Raw genomic sequence first — 15,627 nt, 5'->3', positions numbered from 1 at the left:
TAAATTGAGAACAAGCACAGGTTTTCTTGTGGAGTCCATCCGTACACTCCCCATGAAAGTACTACTTAGCTTCCTTAACACTGGGCCTAGCGGCACTGAGTGCCGACAGCTCCGTCGTAAAGCCGCGGACCAGTCCAGTCCTGCCTCTGTTCTTCAAACTAAGGCTGAGGGTATAGAGCTCAGAGCAGCAGATCCACCGTTTACACGCCCACCCTCCAACACTGAGCCTACCAGACTGTGCAAAGCTGTAAGAGAGGCATCTGCCTCTTTCTGCGGGTCCCTTCAGTCACTATAACTAGTAGGAAGCAGCTCACTGGTGTCCACCTCAAGAAAGACTCATCCAAGACCTTGAAGACATTTTGGCCAATGTGGTGATGGTGCAGCACCCTGAGATGAACAGTGCCTGGGACGTGACAGGTAAAGATTCCAGCAAACCCCAAAGACAAGGTTCAATTTCCTCGTTGGGCTGCAGCCATCCCGTGTTACTGTGCGGTGTTAGTGCAAAGAGACAGAGTGGGAGGGTGCAATTGGAGGAAGACCAAGGGCCAGAGAGCCAGATGTGGTGGCAGGCCTTTTGCCTATCTGGCTGTCAAGTTGTGGAACGCCCTCCCGGTCAAGCTAAGGCTAACGCAGTCAGAAACTTCCTTCAGGAAACTTCGAAAGACCCATCTATTCTAACTTCAGCATTACTTGCGTAGGTCCTGCAGGTGTGCATGTCTCAGCGCCGGGAGGCCTCTTGGGGCAGCTGTGTGCTATATAAGACACCTAGAATAGAATAGAATCGAACAGAGGAGATCCAGCCATGGACAGGTGGGTGCAAGGCTCAGTGGGACACCTGAGCAGTGGGACTCAAATGCTCTTTATTCTATCCAGGGGGTTCTGATGAATGGCGTATTATACATTATAAAGAAGGGGCTCACATGAGCTCCGGAGGAGGCGAGTGCCCATCAGCAGCCCATTGTTGCGTCCGTCTGTAGGACTGCCAGGGCTGCGAGCAGACAGCAGCATGAGCCTTCAGAGCAATAATCCTGCATCGGAAAAATGTGGCCACAAGATTGGACTTTTGTCATTTATACTAGGGGTCTGTTTGACTGGGACGTGCACAGGCTTTGATGTTCAATAAACATAAAAATATCCATTTAAAAGAAAAAAAACAATGTTGAAGTCAGTAAGATATTTTGCTAGCTAGATCACATCCTGGCAAGATTCCATCAGGCCATGGAGAACCTCATCATCAGAAGTAACAAAGGCATGAGGGAGTCACCTGTAACAAGGCACACACCACATCCTGGCAAAGTTCCATCAAGCCCTGGAGAACCTCTTCATCAGAAGAAACAAAGGTATGAGAGAGTCACCTGTAACAAGGCACACACCACATCCTGGCAAAGTTCCATCAAGCCCTGGAGAACCTCTTCATCAGAAGAAACAAAGGTATGAGAGAGTCACCTACAACAAAGAACAAACCACATCCTCCCAAGTTTCCGTCTGGCCCTGGCAAACCTATTCATAGAGAAGAAACAAAGACATAAGGGAGTCACCTGTAACAAGGCACACACCACATCCTAGGAAGGTTCCGTCAGGCCCTGGAGAATGTCTTCATCAGAAGGAAGAAAGGCATGCGAGAGTCACATACAACAAGGCACACTGGCGAGCTCTGGATTAAGATCAAAGAAGTTGCTGCTATGAATGATGGTGGTGGGGGAGACACACACTGCAGAACAATCTTGTGGGGAAACATGGGCTTAGTGGTCTCTAGCATCACACAAATGTAAGACCCATGGCAGATGCCCAGCCTCTATAGGTGCCAGGAGGGCTTGAGCAGTGTCACTTGTCAGGCTTTGCAGTAATACCCCTCTTAGGCCTACACCCCAGAGGCATGGAGAAGCAGTGGACTCCAAGTAAGGTTGGATCACTTCTCATGTGGTTCGATCCCACACTTACACCCTTGGAAGGACAGAGAAGAACCCTTACCTTGTACACCTGTCCATATGTTCCATTGCCGACCACCTCCACCAGCTCGAAGATACCCGCCGGGTCCTGAAAAGACAAAGCGAGGACTGAGTAGGGCAAACACCAGCCACAAATGCTGACTTACAACATAATGCCTGACATCCTGACAGAAAGAAGAGTGCAGATAAAGTCCGGGGGCCTATCATGTGGGACAGAGGCCCATCTCACCGACAACCATGGTGACTCAAAGTAGTAAGTGTGTGACGAGAAGGGGCCCGCTGTCCAGTGTAAAGTGCCTAAGAATAAATGAATGTGTCCTTTTGTAACGAAACTGTAAAGTGCTCTGATACTCGATTTATCGGGTCTAGTTCGCGCTATATAAACTTCCCCCAAAAAAAAAAGTAACTCAAGCTGTTGATTTTTTTTTTCTCCTGCTAGAGGCTAGACACTACGTCCCCCCTTATGATGAGAGGTACCTGCATACATAGTACCGTATGCCCCCCTGACGATGGGAGGTACCTGCATACATTGCACCCTAAGCCCCTCTGAGGATGGGAGGTACCTGCATACATCGTACCCTAAGTACCCCTGACGATGGGAAGTACCCACATACATAAATAACACCCTATGTCTCCGGACGATGGGAGGTACCTCCATACATAACACCATAAGACCCCCTGATGAGGGTAGGTACCAAAATACTGAGTACCCTATGTCCACCCCTGACAAAGGGAGGTACCTGCATACATAACACCCCATGTCGCCTCTGATAATGGCAGGTCCCGGCAAACAAAACTCTTCAGAACTCCGTGTTTATTCGAAGAAAAGCATTTGGAGTACCATGCGTATATCTGACCATTCTGTCAACTGTTCCGTTTCAGGACAATCTACAATAGGAATGATTTTCAGCAGCGGTGGCTCCTCGGCTATGGCAGAGGAGTGGTGCCCCCCTGCTGAGAGCCAGCGGAGGGAAACAGGAACAATAAAATGATGATAAAACCAGTTTATTATCATTTTATTTCTCTTTACTTGCTAGAGCCAGCAGGGTCTGTGCGGGGCAATGACAGCAGGAAGGAGTAGTGCACACTGTAAGTACGCATGACTGTTAGGCCGGACGTCTTAGGCCAGCCACACCGACATGCACATTCAGGTTTCAACAACCAAGCTGTGTTGCACAGCCGGGTTGGAGATACAGCACAGACTCCCAGGCACTGTCTGAGCGACAAACCGAGCTACTCAGACCAATCGAGGCACTGCTCTCATTTTTTTTACATTTTTATTTTACAGAGTTTTATATCGCGCGAACTTGACCTGAATCAGGTATCAGAGCGCTTTACATAGCACCAGTTGCGTTACATGAGGACACATTCATTTTTGCTAGGCACGAGGAGATTAAGTGATTTGCCCAATCATTGCCAAGACTCGAACCCAGTTCCCCAGGTCCGAGGTCGAGCGCCCTAGCCGTTAGGCCAACTCCTCTCCTCGTGCTATTGAGGGCATCGCCAGATTGGGTGGAGAGCCTGTGCTGGTGTTCAAGGGACTGCTGGGACACCATTAGGAGCAGGAGAGGGGAGGAGCATCGAGGCGGCTGGAAGCGTCATGGCAGGACAGGTAAGTTCATTTTAGATTATTATTTCCATAATGCCCCGTCCCCTTCCGCCCCCCCACACTTGAGCTTTGTGGCGACCACCACTGATTTTCAGGAACCCAAAGCACATCTGAGTGCTTTGAGACCTTGTCAGTGGCATGAAGTGCTCTATATCATACAAAACGAGTAGCTACTTACATGAGAACCAAGAAAGTGCTGTGGGCGTCACAGAGGGTAGGGAGACACCGTACAAATGCAGATAGAATACAATACAGTCACTGCCAAATCCTGCATACCTTATGACTTATACTGGTCTTGGGGAGCGGAAGAGACAGCAGGTTGGGGCAATCCTGCCAAGCAGCCTGCTCCCTGGTGCTTGCTGCACACCGAGCAGGTCCCGCTCCAGCCAGCATGGCTTTTACCTGCTGCTCATTACACACCGAGCGGGCCCTGGCTCCAGCCAGCATGGCTGCTCCCTGGTGCTTGCTGCACACCGAGCAGGTCCCGCTCCAGCCAGCATGGCTTTTACCTGCTGCTCATTACACACCGAGCGGGCCCTGGCTCCAGCCAGCATGGCTGCTCCCTGGTGCTTGCTGCACACCGAGCAGGTCCCGCTCCAGCCAGCATGGCTTTTACCTGCTGCTCATTACACACCGAGCGGGCCCTGGCTCCAGCCAGCATGGCTGCTCCCTGGTGCTTGCTGCACACCGAGCAGGTCCCGCTCCAGCCAGCATGGCTTTTACCTGCTGCTCATTACACACCGAGCGGGCCCTGGCTCCAGCCAGCATGGCTGCTCCCTGGTGCTTGCTGCACACCGAGCAGGTCCCGCTCCAGCCAGCATGGTTTTTACCTGCTGCTCATTACACACCGAGCGGGCCCTGGCTCCAGCCAGCATGGCTGCTCCCTGGTGCTTGCTGCACACCGAGCAGGTCCCGCTCCAGCCAGCATGGATTTTACCTGCTGCTCATTACACACCGAGCGGGCCCTGGCTCCAGCCAGCATGGCTGCTCCCTGGTGCTTGCTGCACACCGAGCAGGTCCCGCTCCAGCCAGCATGGATTTTACCTGCTGCTCATTACACACCGAGCGGGCCCTGGCTCCAGCCAGCATGGCTGCTCCCTGGTGCTTGCTGCACACCGAGCAGGTCCCGCTCCAGCCAGCATGGCTTTTACCTGCTGCTCATTACACACCGAGCGGGCCCTGGCTCCAGCCAGCATGGCTGCTCCCTGGTGCTTGCTGCACACCGAGCAGGTCCCGCTCCAGCCAGCATGACTTTTACCTGCTGCTCATTACACACCGAGCGGGCCCTGGCTCCAGCCAGCATGGCTGCTCCCTGGTGCTTGCTGCACACCGAGCAGGTCCCGCTCCAGCCAGCATGGCTTTTACCTGCTGCTCATTACACACCGAGCGGGCCCTGGCTCCAGCCAGCATGGCTGCTCCCTGGTGCTTGCTGCACACCGAGCAGGTCCCGCTCCAGCCAGCATGGCTTTTACCTGCTGCTCATTACACACCGAGCGGGCCCTGGCTCCAGCCAGCATGGCTGCTCCCTGGTGCTTGCTGCACACCGAGCAGGTCCCGCTCCAGCCAGCATGGCTTTTACCTGCTGCTCATGACACACCGAGCGGGCCCTGGCTCCAGCCAGCATGGCTGCTCCCTGGTGCTTGCTGCACACCGAGCAGGTCCCGCTCCAGCCAGCATGGCTTTTACCTGCTGCTCATTACACACCGAGCGGGCCCTGGCTCCAGCCAGCATGGCTGCTCCCTGGTGCTTGCTGCACACCGAGCAGGTCCCGCTCCAGCCAGCATGGCTTTTACCTGCTGCTCATTACACACCGAGCGGGCCCTGGCTCCAGCCAGCATGGCTGCTCCCTGGTGCTTGCTGCACACCGAGCAGGCCCTGGCTCCAGCCAGCATGGCTGCTCCCTGGTGCTTGTTACACACCGAGCAGGTCCCGCTCCAGCCAGCATGACTTTTACCTGGTGCTCATTACACACCGAGCGGGCCCCGGGTCCAGCCAGCATTCGCCCCCCCGTGCTCATTACACACCGAGCAGGAGAGGACAGGAGACTAGAGGAGAGGATGATATGAGGCTGAAGGATAGGGTGGGTCTCACGATAAGGGGAGGGGAGGAGAGGGCCTTCACCAATGTGGGAGAGAGGAGAGCGCCTTCACCAAGGTGGGAGAGAGGAGAGCGCCTTCACCAATGTGGGAGAGAGGAGAGGGCTGTCACCAAGGTAGGAGAGGGCCTTCACCAATGTGGGAGAGAGGAGAGCGCCTTCACCAAGGTGGGAGAGAGGAGACGGCCTACACCAAGGTGGGAGAGCAGAGGGACTACACCAAGGTGGGAGAGCAGAGGGACTACACCAAGGTGGGAGAGCAGAGGGACTACACCAAGGTGGGAGAGCAGAGGGACTACACCAAGGTGGGAGAGCAGTGGGCCTTCACCAATGCGGGGGAGAGGAGAGGGCCTTCACTAATGCGGGGGAGAGGAGAGGGCCTTCACCAATGCGGGGGAGAGGAGAGGGCCTTCACCAAGGTGGGAGAGAAGAGAGGGCCTTCACCAAGGTGGGAGAGAGGAGAGGGCCTTCACCAAGGTGGGGGAGGAAAGAGCCTTCGCCAAGGTGGGAGAGAGGAGAGGGCCTTCACCAAGGTGGGAGAGAGGAGAGCGCCTTCACCAAGGTGGGAGAGAGGAGAGGGCTGTCACCAAGGTAGGAGAGGGCCTTCACAAATGTGGGAGAGAGGAGAGCGCCTTCACCAAGGTGGGAGAGAGGAGACGGCCTACACCAAGGTGGGAGAGCAGAGGGACTACACCAAGGTGGGAGAGCAGAGGGACTACACCAAGGTGGGAGAGCAGTGGGCCTTCACCAATGCGGGGGAGAGGAGAGGGCCTTCACCAATGCGGGGGAGAGGAGAGGGCCTTCACCAATGCGGGGGAGAGGAGAGGGCCTTCACCAAGGTGGGAGAGAAGAGAGGGCCTTCACCAAGGTGGGAGAGAGGAGAGGGCCTTCACCAAGGTGGGGGAGGAAAGAGCCTTCGCCAAGGTGGGAGAGAGGAGAGCGCCTTCACCAAGGTTGGAGAGAGGAGAGCGCCTTCACCAAGGTGGGAGAGAGGAGAGCGCCTTCACCAAGGTGGGAGAGCAGAGGGACTACACCAAGGTGGGAGAGCAGAGGGACTACACCAAGGTGGGAGAGCAGTGGGCCTTCACCAATGCGGGGGAGAGGAGAGGGCCTTCACCAATGCGGGGGAGAGGAGAGGGCCTTCACCAATGCGGGGGAGAGGAGAGGGCCTTCACCAAGGTGGGAGAGAAGAGAGGGCCTTCACCAAGGTGGGAGAGAGGAGAGGGCCTTCACCAAGGTGGGGGATGAAAGAGCCTTCGCCAAGGTGGGAGAGAGGAGAGGGCCTTCACCAAGGTGGGAGAGAGGAGAGGGCCTTCACCAAGGTGGGAGAGAGGAGAGGGCCTTCACCAAGGTGGGGGAGGAAAGAGCCTTCGCCAAGGTGGGAGAGAGGAGAGGGCCTTCACCAAGGTGGGAGAGAGGAGAGGGCCTTCACCAAGGTGGGGGAGGAAAGAGCCTTCGCCAAGGTGGGAGAGAGGAGAGCGCCTTCACCAAGGTGGGAGAGAGGAGACGGCCTACACCAAGGTGGGAGAGCAGAGGGACTACACCAAGGTGGGAGAGCAGAGGGACTACACCAAGGTGGGAGAGCAGTGGGCCTTCACCAATGCGGGGGAGAGGAGAGGGCCTTCACCAATGCGGGGGAGAGGAGAGGGCCTTCACCAATGCGGGGGAGAGGAGAGGGCCTTCACCAAGGTGGGAGAGAAGAGAGGGCCTTCACCAAGGTGGGAGAGAGGAGAGGGCCTTCACCAAGGTGGGGGAGGAAAGAGCCTTCGCCAAGGTGGGAGAGAGGAGAGGGCCTTCACCAAGGTGGGAGAGAGGAGAGGGCCTTCACCAAGGTGGGAGAGAGGAGAGGGCCTTCACCAAGGTGGGGGAGGAAAGAGCCTTCACCAAGGTGGGGGAGGAAAGAGCCTTCGCCAAGGTGGGAGAGAGGAGAGGGCCTTCACCAAGGTGGCAGAGAGGAGAGGGCCTTCACCAAGGTGGGAGAGAGGAGAGGGCCTTCACCAAGGTGGGAGAGGGCCTTCACCAAGTTGTGAGAGAGGAGAGGGCCTTCACCAAGTTGGGAGAGGGCCGTCACCAATGTGGGAGAGAGGAGAGCGCCTTCACCAAGGTGGAAGAGAGGAGAGGGCCTTCACCAAGGTGGGAGAGAGGAGAGGGCCTTCACCAAGGTGGGAGAGAGGAGAGGGCCTTCACCAAGGTGGGAGAGAGGAGAGGGCCTTCACCAAGTTGTGAGAGAGGAGAGGGCCTTCACCAAGTTGGGAGAGGGCTGTCACCAATGTGGGAGAGAGGAGAGCGCCTTCACCAAGCTGGGAGAGAGGAGAGGGCTGTCACCAAGATAGGAGAGGAGAGGGCCGTCACCAATGTGGGAGAGAGGAGAGCGCCTTCACCAAGGTGGGAGAGAGGAGAGCGCCTTCACCAAGGTGGGAGAGAGGAGAGGGCCTTCACCAAGGTGGGAGAGAGGAGAGTGTCTTTGCCAATGTTGGAGAGGAGAGGGCCTTCACCAAGGTGGGAGAGAGGAGAGGGCCTTCACCAAGGTGGGAGAGAGGAGAGGGTCTTTGCCAATGTGGGAGAGGAGAGGGCCTTCACCAAGGTGGGAGAGAGGAGAGGGCCTTCACCAAGGTGGGAGAGAGGAGAGGGTCTTTGCCAATGTGGGAGAGGAGAGGGCCTTCACCAAGGTGGGAGAGAGGAGAGGGCCTTCACCAAGGTGGGAGAGAGGTGAGGGCCTTCACCAAGGTGGGAGAGAGGAGAGTGTCTTTGCCAATGTGGGAGAGGAGAGGGCCTTCACCAAGGTGGGAGAGAGGAGAGGGCCTTCACCAAGGTGGGAGAGAGGAGAGGGTCTTTGCCAATGTGGGAGAGGAGAGGGCCTTCACCAAGGTGGGAGAGAGGAGAGGGCCTTCACCAAGGTGGGAGAGAGGAGAGGGTCTTTGCCAATGTGGGAGAGGAGAGGGCCTTCACCAAGGTGGGAGAGAGGAGAGGGCCTTCGCCAAGGTGGGAGAGAGGAGAGGGCCTTCACCAAGGTGGGAGAGAGGTGAGGGCCTTCACCAAGGTGGGAGAGAGGAGAGGGCCTTCACCAAGGCCCGGCTCTCGGAGAGAACTGCCACTGACCCAAGGCCGCCCGCCGTAGCTGCCTGTCCCGCCGCACAAAGGATGCTCTCGAGAGCTTCTGTCAGAGAAAAGGTGATGAACAGACTCTGAACCGTGGGCAGGGAGGGATGGCCCACCCGAGCCACAGGAGTGACCCCTTTCTTGTGGCGCTGCGACCACCTCAAGGAACGAGCCCCCTTAGAAAGGAGTCACAGAAAGCAAACCACCCATTCCACGAAGCAGCGCTGTCCTCCGCTGCAGAGCTCTTTAAAGCGCCTCGAGGAGGCAGCGCAGCACCAAGGTCTCCCGATGCCTTCACGGGGGCAAAGTCGGGCCCTTTGTTCTTCCTCTTACTAGGGAGCCCACCCGTCCGGGGGTGTTGTACGGGAATCCAGGGACCCTCGAGAGGGGGCCCAGCACCAACCCACGTGCTGCAGACGCCAGAAAGTGCAGCAATCTGCCTGCGGGGTGTGCGGCCCCCGCTGTGGAGAAGAGGACGGACCGAGGACTCCCGATGCCTTCACGCGGCGCGCAACCAGGCCCGGTGCTGCGGCACACCTCCGTACTAGGGAGCCCACACGTCTGGGGATGTTGTGCAGTCATCTAGGGGCCCTGGGATGGGGCCACTGGGGGGTGCCCAGCACCAACCCGAGGGCTGCAGACGCCGTAAAGTGGGGTGTGCGGCCCCCACTACCCCGCTGCGTAGAGATGACAGGGCGCCGTAAAGTGGGGTGTGCGGCCCCACAGTGCTGCCCCCTCTGGAGAGATGACAGGGCGCCGTAAAGTGGGGTGTGCGGACCCACAGTGCGGCCCCCTCTGCCCCGCTGCGGAGAGATGACAGGGCGCCGTAAAGTGGGGTGTGCAGCCCCACAGTGCGGCCCCCACTGCCCCGCTGTAGAGAGATGACAAGGCGCCGTAAAGTGGGGTGTGCGGCCCCCTCTGGAGAGATGACAGGGCGCCGTAAAGTGGGGTGTGCGGCCCCACAGTGCGGCCCCCTCTGCCCCGCTGCGGAGAGATGACAGGGCGCCGTAAAGTGGGGTGTGCGTACCCACAGTGTGGCCCCCTCTGCCCCGCTGCGGAGAGATGACAGGGCGCCGTAAAGTGGGGTGTGCGTACCCACAGTGCGGCCCCCCTCTGCCCCGCTGCGGAGAGATGACAGGGCGCCGTAAAGTGTGGTGTGCAGCGCCACAGTGCGGCCCCCTCTGCCCCGCTGTGGGGAGATGACAGGGTGCCGTAAAGTGGGGTGTGCGGCCCCCCTCAGCCCCGCTGTGGAGAGATGACAGGGCGCCGTAAAGTGGGGTGTGCGGCCCCACAGTGCGGCCCCCTCTGCCCCGCTGTCGAGAGATGACAGGGCACCGTAAAGTGGGGTGTGCGGCCCCACAGTGCGGCCCCCCTCTGCCCCGCTGTGGAGAGATGACAGGGCGCCGTAAAGTGGGGTGTGCGGCCCCCCTCAACCCCGCTGTGGAGAGATGACAGGGCGCCGTAAAGTGGGGTGTGCGGCCCCACAGTGCGGCCCCCCTCTGCCCCGCTGTGGAGAGATGACAGGGCGCCGTAAAGTGGGGTGTGCGGCCCCCCTCAGCCCCGCTGTAGAGAGATGACAAGGCACCGTAAAGTGGGGTGTGCGGCCCCACAGTGCGGCCCCCCTCTGCCCCGCTGTGGAGAGATGACAGGGCGCCGTAAAGTGGGGTGTGCGGCCCCCACTGCCCCGCTGTAGAGAGATGACAAGGCGCCGTAAAGTGGGGTGTGCGGCCCCCTCTGCCCCCTCTGGAGAGATGACAGGGCGCCGTAAAGTGGGGTGTGCGGGGGGGCGGAGCTTGCCGGGGATCATGGCGGACGCGTGAGCGAGGAGCTCCCTGCACTATTCCTCCAAAGATCCGTTCAAATATCCTCCACAGCTGAGTTTCTGGGCACACTGACGAGGAGATCCCCCCGTGCACCCGACTGTCCCAACGGGGAGCATTGGCGGAGCCCGGCGGCGCAGAGAGGCGGCGGTGCCGCGGAAGACGCTCCGATCGGCGTGCAGGGCCGCCATCCCCACCCTATCCTGTGAACCTGGCCGGCGAGCGTCACTAGACGTGCGGACGCCTGTGAGGGGGCGGACCCGGTCGGCGGAGAGCAGCGTCTGCGAGACGAAGAGCGGGCAGACTCGAGGTGCGTGTGTCCTGAGGAGGTGGGGGCTGTGTGGCACCGGGGCTTCCCCCCCCCCCCTCCCCGGCTGGGTCGCGCCCTTGGCTGCCCGGCGGCTGTGGTCGGCCGCGGGCGGGCCCCCTGAATCCCGGAGCCTATCGGAGGACACTGCCTGGCGGGGTATCAGTCGGCAGCCACGCGCGGGAGGGGTGCTCCTTTCGGGAGGCTGCTGCGGGAAGACGGTGGACGGAGCTGCGCAGACTGAACCTGCGGACCCTGCGCGGGGATGCCCGCTGCCCTAAGAGTGGACTGGCGCTTGGACTGACGCTCTGGTGGAGGAGGAGACGACTACTCCTGGTGATGGCGCAGCTGATGCTGGGTGAGACCTTTCTGATTTGTTGAGGGCATCCTAACACTGCAACACCGGGCGGGGGGGCTCGGGGAGGGGGGCTAACCTGTACTTGCTTACTGCTGATGATGCCTACCTCTGGGGCCCCATCACTGAGGGGTCCTCCCTGGGGAGATTACTTGATTTCGCTATGTGGGTCGATTATCTGATCCTGCCGGACACTGAACTGGATGGTTATGTGGGGGCTCCCCTGGACAGTCCTGCCTGTCCCCCCGGATGGAGCGTCATGCCCCTGCGGGGGGACGGTGGAGTTCTCCCTTTGACCTATTAGACGAGGGACGATGCCAGCTCTAGCTGTACAGATGCATGGAGGAAGTGGTGCGGGGGCACGCCTGTGCAGTGGTCCCCCAAACGGTCAGGGCGGCGGATGCCCGGTGGCCTCTGCCCCAGCGCTGCCTTGCTCAGATTGCCCCCATGGGGGCAGGTTCGGTTAAGGTTTTCTTAGTTTGTTGTTGTGATCAGGGGAGGGGGGGTGGGATGGGGTCCTGTCTGGCCAGGTTGGGGGCGGTCGGCTGTGGGAGGGGGGTTGAGCAGTTAAGGGGTTGTTCAGGGGTTGGAGGTTGGGAAACGCACGATTTATGGACCGCTGCGTCCCTTGCTTTGTTCTTGCATGTCCGAGGTCAGCTGTTTGGCGGCTCCTGGTGGAGGGAGTCCAATGATGGGCCACTGCCCGCTGTAGCTACGGAGTGTGAATGCAGGGATGCCCGAGCCTAGCGCGATGAATGATGATAGCAGCGAGGTGACCCTTAGAGCGCTGACGTGGAATGTGAGAGGACTGAATGATTTCCGCAAATTGAGGAAGGTGCTGAGCTACCTGCAACGACACCACATTGACTTGGCGCTCATACAGGAGTCCCACCTCCCACTCACCAGTAAACTGTTGTCATCCAAAGGGCTATCGGGTAACAGTTGGGCGGCGGGATTTACCTCGCACTCCAGAGGGGTGATCACCTGGGTAAACCCACGATCACAACTGACGCTAAAGAAGCTGGCCGCGGACCCGGACGGGCGCTACCTGATTACCCGGTGTGCCGGGAAAGGACACGACCTCATTGTAGTCAATATTTATGGTCCCAACTACGATACCCCAGAGTTCTATACTGCACTGGCTGCACAGTGAAGGCAATACGCGCACGCCCGTATGGTGTGGGGCGGTGACCTTAATTTCACGTTTAACCCAGACCTGGACCGCTCCTCGGGGCGGGCCCGCCGCCCGGCGGCGGCTGCCTCGTGTATGCAGGCGGAATTAACCAGACTGGACATGGTGGATGTCTGGCGGCACAGGAGCCCTGGGAGGGCGGGATTTACGCATTACTCTGCATTCCACGATGTGCATACCAGGATCGACTATTGGCTGGCATCCCGGACGCTTTTGGCGGTTGTCAGGGGGTGCGAGGTCCTACCACGCACCCTGTCGGACCACTCCCCCCTCCTTGTGGTGCTGGCCTCCCCGGTCAGGCGACTGCCTCCGTTCACGTGGAGGATGCCGCCATACTCCCTGTTAGACGAGGTGTTCCGGGGGGAATTAGCAGACGAGATTGACACTTTCTTTGCGGCCAACCTGGGGTCGGTTCAGAGCTTTCAAACGGTATGGGACTCGTTTAAGTCTTTTATTCGTGGCGTGGCTATGGCAAAGCACTCCGGTGTCCTGAAGTCCATCCGGCGGCGTTTGGGGGCGCTGGAAACGCAACTAGCGCAGCTGGAGGAGCGGCATGGGAGGTCTGCGGACCCCGAGGTGGCGGGTCAGATACAGACGCTTGTGGCGGACTACAACAGCGAAGCAGACAGGGAAGTGCAGCATATGGGCAAGTATGCCACGGCTCGCACCTATGGGGAGAGCGAACGCCCGGGCTCCCTACTAGCGGGGATACTTCGCAACACCAGGCGGCCTCTGGTTATTGATGAACTTGTGACTGGTTCTGGCGGGGTGATCACTGACGAGACCGAGATAATTGAAGAATTTAGGGATTATTACGCCAGACTTTATACATCTCAGTCCTCCCAAATGGAAGGGGAAATGGACGACTACCTTAGCTACATAAAAATGCCGTTCTTGTCTAACTCGCAGAGGGAATTTCTGGCGCTGCCTGTACAGAAGGACGAGATACTGGAGGCCCTGGGGAGCATGAGGGCGGGTTCTGCCCCGGGCTCGGATGGGCTGACGGTGGCCTTTTACAAGGCCTTTCAGGATAAGCTCCTCCCACACCTCATGGCCCTCTTTGATGATATCTGCCAGGAGGGCAGCATGCCTGATACGATGCGAGAAGCGCTGTTAGTCACCATTCCAAAGCCCGGGAGACCCTCGAACCTGTGCGGCTCATACAGGCCGCTCTCCCTTATCAACGTAGAAGCCAAACTGTATGCAAAGGTCCTCGCGACTCGGCTGGCGTTGCTGGTGCCGGAACTCGTAGCCCCGGAACAGGCGGGTTTCATCCCGTCCAGGAACCTCACATACAACATCCGCACGGTCCTCGGGCCATGCAACACGTGCGCCCGGGGGGTAAGGCTCTAGCTATCTTCCTCGACATGGAGAAGGCGTTCGACTCTGTGGAATGGCCCTTCATGGTGAGAGTCTTAAGGAAACTCGGGCTGGGAGAGCCCTTCTTGCAGATGGTGGGCGCACTGTACTTCCGACCCACTGCCAGGTTGCGGATAGGCGACAGAGTCACGGACGCCTTTGAGATTTCTAGGGGAACCCGGCAGGGATGCCCCCTTTCCCCTCTCCTGTACGCGCTGGTGGCGGAACCGATGGCGTGCGCTATGAGGGAGTATCACAAATTCGAGGGTATTAATTTCCCCTCCTACAGGATCTGCATATCCACCTATGCGGATGATACTCTGCTATATGTCCGCAACCCGGAGGAGAATCTCACTTCAGTCTTGAGAGAGGTGGTCCGGTTTGGGGCCCTGTCGGGTCTCAAGGTGAACTGGACCAAATCGCTGGCGTTCCCGTTGACCCCGGTCACGGAGCCGTTCCCCATGGAATACCCTCTACAGTGGACGACAGACTCAATTCGATACCTGGGGATTCGGCTCCACAAGGACCCAGAGGTCCTGCTCCGGGAAAACTACGGGGTGGCCTACTCCAGTCTCGTCGATGATGTGGAGGTGTGGATTAAACTCCCCCTGTCGTTGATGGGCAGAGTGGCAATCATGAAAATGGTGGTCCTGCCGAGATTTTTGTTCCTCTTCCAAAACATCCCTATAGTGCTCTCTAGGGCCTTCTTCGCGCAGCTGACTCAGACCTTGGTGCGGCTAGCCTGGGGCGGTAAGCAGCCTCGAGTGCAATGGAAGGTACTAACGCTCCCTTATGAGATGGGAGGGCTCGGGGCCCCCGACCTGGAAAGATATTACAGGGTGGCGCAGGCGGCCCATCTGCACACATGGGTGCACGCCAACCCGGACGTGCCTCACGTGTTGATGGAGCGGCTGTTTGCGGCCCCGCTCCCACTCCCAGCGACAGTGTTCCAGCCGGTGGACCGCCGGGTGGGTGCGTTGGATTCTCTTAAAGCCACGAATCATGCGTGGCACGCGTTGCGGAGGGCACAGGACCGCGAACTGCTGTATTCCCCACTGATGCGGGTGGAATGGGCGGTCTGGCTCCCCCCGCTGCGAGAAACAGGGGTGAGGCAGGCGTTGGACGCTTTGGGGGTTGTTACGATGGCGGATCTGTTTCAAGACGGGATCGTTAAGACATGGGAGCAGGCCACCTCGACCAGACCTGGTGCTACTCTGCTCCAGCGCTTTCAATTCCACAGGGTCCGCAGCGCACTGTTGGCCCTGTTGGGGCCGGGACTGGTAGAACCCGCGGACATCCCGGAACTCACCTATGTTATTAAAACGAAGGCATCGGCCAAACTGGTGACGACCCTCAAGAAAATAGGGGACTCGCACCGGGCGCCCCAGTGTTCAGCGGCACGGAGCGGCTGGCAGGCCGACCTCCACATGGAAATCACGGACGAGATGTGGAAATATTGCTGCTCCAGCACCAAGAGGATCTCTCTGAACGGTAGGCATAGACTGACACATTTTAAGTACCTGCAGCGGGCCTATTACACCCCGGAGAGACTGCACAGGTATGGGCTTCGCCCAACGGCAGAGTGCGAGCGCTGCCATTTTCTGGTGGCGGATTTCATACACATGGCCTGGCACTGCCCGGGTATTGCCCGGTTCTGGACGGGGGTGTTTCGGGAACTGAGCCAGATGCTGGAAACCGACATACAGCCAGACCCAGCGCTGGCGCTGCTGGGCTATTCCAGACCTCTCCCGCTTGCGCTGAGACGCCGGACGGACATGGCGCTGTTAGTGGCTCGACGCGTAGTAGCGGCCTGCTGGATGAGGGGGCCGCTTCCCACAAAGA

At 58.9% G+C, this 15,627-nt stretch overlaps 1 protein-coding gene across 7 annotated transcripts in view; it reads right to left on the bottom strand.

Annotated features, from left to right (window-relative positions):
- Positions 1-15,627, bottom strand: part of MINK1 (misshapen like kinase 1) — a 965,829-nt gene that overhangs the window by 745,634 nt on the left and 204,568 nt on the right. For all 7 annotated transcript variants that reach the window (XM_085637899.1, XM_085637895.1, XM_085637897.1 and 4 more), the window contains exon 2: positions 1,972-2,037. In XM_085637899.1, the coding sequence (XP_085494025.1) occupies positions 1,972-2,037 (66 nt within the window). The remainder of the gene's footprint in view (positions 1-1,971; positions 2,038-15,627) is intronic.

The sequence above is a fragment of the Triturus cristatus genome, chromosome 12, assembly GCF_964204655.1.
Source record: "Triturus cristatus chromosome 12, aTriCri1.1, whole genome shotgun sequence".
Classification (NCBI taxonomy): domain Eukaryota; kingdom Metazoa; phylum Chordata; class Amphibia; order Caudata; family Salamandridae; genus Triturus; species Triturus cristatus.
Note: the sequence above shows the minus strand (reverse complement) of the source record. Positions and strands in the feature narration are given on the sequence as shown.